We start from the raw sequence: 5,275 nt of genomic DNA, 5'->3' as shown, positions 1-5,275 counted from the left end.
AAACAAACAAGGTGGATACATGCATTAACTGACTATAAACAATGGCTCGCAAACAACTCCATACTTTCTAGGGGAAGAGTTGTGTCCCATCAATACTACCAAATATAATTATGGTTGTTGAAACAGTCTCACTGATATTATTTATATATTAAATTATAAAAGTATAGTCCACTTTATAGTTTATCTATTATCTTATCATCACTAAGAAAAAATCCATACATACGTATTATTAAAATCAGTCCCTTAAAAATCATTGAATTTTCACAGACTTGAACACTAGAAATAATGAAAAGAAATGAAATTATTTATAGCCTTTAAGAATCTTTAAAATCAATGAGATTCAATAATGGAATAAATTTATTTTTAAAATTCGTTGAAGATGTTTAAATGAATTGGTTTAACGATATCTATATAGATCAAATAGCTTATGGATAATATAATTCAAAAATTATAATATCTGAAATTTTGATTTTTTATAAATTTGAATATATTGAAAAAATGAAATGAGATTGGTTAATAATAAGAATGAGATCAAATAATCTATAAGATTCTAGAGCAACAACAAACTAAAGTTTATTTTTTCTCACTTTTGATGCGGAGTTATGAATGTTGAGACCATATGAAACTTATTTTTCTGCACTTTTGAATCTTGTTCCTATTTAAATATTCAACAATACCACCACACTGAAATTTGAGATCAAACAATTTATAAGATTTAAGAATTAGAATGAAGTAGAGCTCCATTTGGATGTTATTGACCTAGAACTTATATGAATTGTTGATATTACAAATGAAAGACTTAGATTCAACTATATCATCTTAATAGAATTTCAATCTTGGTAACAAAAACATTACTACGACCACTTAACCATCACATCATACCACTACAAACAATCATCATATCCTCTTATTAAATAAACCGAAAACCAACAATCTTCTGCTCCCTAATCCCAAACTCAGCATCTCCAAATCTTGTGACTGGAGATGAGACAAGAAACCAAAAAGATTATTTGTCAAACTCATACAAATCATGCAAACATACTACATGTGCATGCAATACATTGTTACATGCGGACAGCGTAAACATCACACACTAAGACTTGATTCCTAAGCTAAAAGTGTTCAATAGTCAACATTTCAGTAACAATCATAAAGTGTGATATTCACTCGCAGGCGAAAATAAACATCACCCTCCAAAGAATCAGTAGAAAGGGTGGCAATTCCTTTGGCCATTAAAAAATCACCCGTCCCTCCAATAACAGATATATCTCTGTGCTTAAGTGCAGGATCCACTCCAGCAAAAGTAATACTCCCTTTATAATCAGTGCAATTGAGAACAAATGTAAACCCAAGCCATGCACTGAAGAAATTCTTCATGTCATAAAGATAAAATCCCTGAGCTCTTCCCACGGGATGAGAGTGAAGATTATTGTCCAAAGTAATTGGGTCATTAAACACAACCAAATCTCCAAAATGGTTTTGATCAGTCAAAATGGTGAGATTAGCCCCTTGGGGAGCTGCTATTATTGAAGAAGTTGCATTATCGCCATTTTTGCCATTGTAGATAATATCATGAAAATACAACACCAAATTCTTGCATGGCTTTGGAAGCCTTTTCTTCCACCCATGACAATCAGATTTCAACACAATGGAAGACATTAGAAGCCACACTAAACACAAATGCAAAGCTCTAACGACCCTTGTTGCCATTTTTCAATAGCTCTTCTTCTTCTCCACAAATGGACAACAAAAATGCCATTTGAATTCTATATATAAGGGTGGGATCCAGAGTCATAATGTTGGGTTGTTTGAATTATTAATAATACCCACATGGAATTATAATGATTTTTCAGAGTTTGTTATATAATTATTCATTTGTTGGGTGATGGGACCAGGCCATCTAATGGACCATCCCCCCTTGCAATGGATTGCTTGGCCTTCAAGCTCAGGCAGGTTATGGCTTCTTTAACAATGGTATTATTTTATTGCTATATATATCAACTAACGTAACATACACTGTGTTCTATTGTTAAAGTATTCTAGTTTATTTCATCGTTCATGAGATCACACTCAAGCTTGGCAGAGTTTGTAGAGGTGACAAGGACAATGCAGCCGTTTGTGGGTTGAAAGTGGGTATGGCCATCAATTAGTTGAAGACACATGAATTTTGAAGAAAAGGGGAAATTGGAATGGTATATGAATAGTTTTTATAATACTATTATAAGCTATCTCATAACTAAGTATAATGATGTGACTAAATATTGAGAATGAGTGATTATGATCAAGTATATAAAAGAGTGTGAGATGTTGATATATTTGTGGAATTTGATGAAAATTTAGTCAATATGATAAGTAGGGGATATTGTTTTAGAATAAGTTAATTTTTAATTGTGTAAGAGTTCATTAATACTTTCATATGTCAAATTTTTCTAAGAGACCGAACTTCTACTATCAAGAAGGAAACAAGTATAAGATGATTTTCTTAATCTTTTATTTGAACCTTCTATTTACGGACAATAAAGAAATAACAAGAGATAATATTTTCATAGTATTTTAGAATACTAATATGAATAAATATTGAGAATAAAATATTATAATAAAACATATACAAAAGTGTGAAATATTAGTATAGTCGAGAAATGTGTTAAGTTTCTAAGTAATACATTATTTTTTGACACTTTCTTTTGGTTTCCTTCATATGGGACTTGAGAGCTTATAGCTATTGCTTTAGTTTTTAGGGAGTTACAACAAATAGAAGAGGTTATCCATGCAAGGGTCAAATAGTGGTCACTTTGAGGTGGTCTCAAATATATATCATTTGTTTCCTCATTGATCCTTCATTTTGACTGCCTCAAGCTTTTGGATGACTAATCCAATACATATGCACAAATGACAAAGTAATTGTGCACTATGAATACTAAGAAAGATTCCTCTAGTTGGTGACTTTTCCTTAGCTATTAGGTATACTAGTAATTGGCTATTAAGTATAAAGTGAGTGGCTATTCACCCAATAGATGATAATAGTGCCCCTTTGACTATCTTAGGGGAAAGTTTTGAGGAAAAAATAGACTTAAAAGTTTTAATATAATATATTATTCAATTATTTAAAAACATTATAATACACTTGCACATTCCAAATTCTTTCAAGAAATTTAATGTCCACTATTTGTCAGCATTATGACTTGTCTTTTCATTTATGTCAACATGTGGTGTGGCAATGGTGTCAATTTTCTAAGGATGGAATATTTTAGACATTGTTGGGGCTGAGAAATTGATTGATCAAGAATATTTAAGCACTGGTTTATGAGGTTGATATATTGAATGATGAACAAGGTTCGAAGACTATGATCTAAGTTTGATACATTGATTGATAAACTATTTGAAGAGTAGTTACTTAGATTGAGACATTAATTAATGAATACAATTTGAAATATGGTGATAGATGTTTAATAACTATACTAGTGATATTTATATTGTACTTGTAAAATAGAATTATGGCAGACAAGAATGTGTAAAAAGTGGTATTTAGAGAGTTTATGTAGAATGTTTTGCATTCCTTCGCATGAGATAATGATGGTTGGCTTTGTGATTAAATGTTTAGTTTTTGTAAATATTGTACTATCATGTTAGTAGGTCCCCAACGAGATATTTGTGAAACATTTATTACAATTTCATGAAGGATTAGACAAGCTCAAATAATGGCTTACATTTCTCTATCATGGGATTTCAAGGTAGGTGGTATGATGGGCATGATCAAATGTTCTATGTAGTGCTACAACTCACATATATATTTTATGGTTTTCTTGATGAACATTATGGCTAACAAATTTTATTTTCACCATTCATAATGTGATCATGTTATGAGTAAGTTAAAACATGATCGTGTTATGTGTAGGATGAAGTTTTTTTATGTTATTTTCTTGGCTCATTAACGAGCCAAGCCCCTTTTTGAAATTTTATGAAAGGTACACATAACATGGTCATGTTATGTGTAATTTTGAATTTTTCTCATGGTGTCCATTTTTTTGCACACCACCTTGGTGCATAAATCTTAGGAAGAAAGTTTACTCACTATATGAAAATATGTGATTAGAATGTTTTAGGCTGCAAATCAAGGAACTCCGTGTTACTACAAATTTAGTTAAAGTATCTAGGATCCCACTAATTTCCTCATAGAAACAATACATGTAGGTCTTCATAAATGATCAAGAGAAATTCACTTTTTCTAGAAATTAAAAATAGAATCTCATGATATGTGATGTTGGGAGATTGTTGGAATACCATGCATTTATCTACTGAAATTGATGTTTTTTCATTGATGTCAAAATATTTCTACTATTTGAGACAACTTTCTTATGATGTTTAGTGAGATATTAGGTTCTGTATAAAGATAATTTATTGAAGATCAGAATCTGTGAATGGAGAAATTGTGTTTAAGGATATATATATATATATATATATATATATATATATATATATATATATATATATATATATATATATATATATATATATATATATATATATATATATATATATATATATATATATATATATAGTTGATTCATGTCTATTTATAGAGGTTAACATATTTATTTTATTGAGATTTTCTTTCAATGTTGAGACTGGTATTTTTAGATGTTCAATGGTGATAATATTTGATTTTTTTGTTCGATATGGTTTGACATTGCAATATTTTGGTATGTGGACCTATGTGGGGTGTTTGAATTTTTTTTTTTTTTGTCCTTAGCTCGATTGGTTCATAATTTGAAGGTTCACAAGAAGGTTTTCTTGGTTGATAGAGGTTATTATCATGCTCTTAAGGTTAAGTTAAAAGATGTTGATGGATTCAAAAGTTAGAGTTAATGTGGACGTTCTTGATAATATTCATCATGCTTTTGGATTTTTCTAGACCATTCTCCTATTGTGTTTCTAATTTATATTGATTAATGCACTTACATTTGATGATTTTTGGTTGGTGAGTTCCTTTCTTCATGTTGGCCGACTTGATGGTGTAGCATGTTTCTAATGCTTGAGGCATGATTTTTGGATGTTTAGTGTATTAAATGATGGAATTGGGACCATTCCATGTCTTATCCAACATTCATTGGTTTAATTTAAATATTGTACTATATATGGTTATATTTTTGTAATTAGGTGGTGAGAGTTTAGGCTACCTTGTTTATTCTTTCAAGGATGATAAATTATATATATGTAATTATATCCCTTTGTGGATCATGAGTGTGTGTTTTGTATGAGGTGTATTTGTGAGGTT

At 30.1% G+C, this 5,275-nt stretch overlaps 1 protein-coding gene across 1 annotated transcript; it reads right to left on the bottom strand.

The window, feature by feature from the left end:
• Positions 1-885: 885 nt before the first annotated feature.
• LOC149575126 (disease resistance response protein 206-like) lies at positions 886-1,753 on the bottom strand. Its single transcript, XM_089814977.1, has one exon. The coding sequence runs from the start codon at positions 1,708-1,710 to the stop codon at positions 1,138-1,140; it is 573 nt and encodes a 190-aa protein (XP_089671103.1). The 5' UTR covers positions 1,711-1,753; the 3' UTR covers positions 886-1,137.
• Positions 1,754-5,275: the final 3,522 nt, after the last annotated feature.

The sequence above is a fragment of the Cupressus sempervirens genome, chromosome 2, assembly GCF_028749045.1.
Source record: "Cupressus sempervirens isolate cs-2001-9-10 chromosome 2, ASM2874904v1, whole genome shotgun sequence".
NCBI lineage: Eukaryota > Viridiplantae > Streptophyta > Pinopsida > Cupressales > Cupressaceae > Cupressus > Cupressus sempervirens.
Note: the sequence above shows the minus strand (reverse complement) of the source record. Positions and strands in the feature narration are given on the sequence as shown.

What these genes read in the sequence shown, in the direction of transcription:
- LOC149575126 (XM_089814977.1), bottom strand. Translation starts at nt 1,710, where the DNA reads ATGGCAACAAGGGTCGTTAGAGCTTTGCATTTGTGTTTAGTGTGGCTT.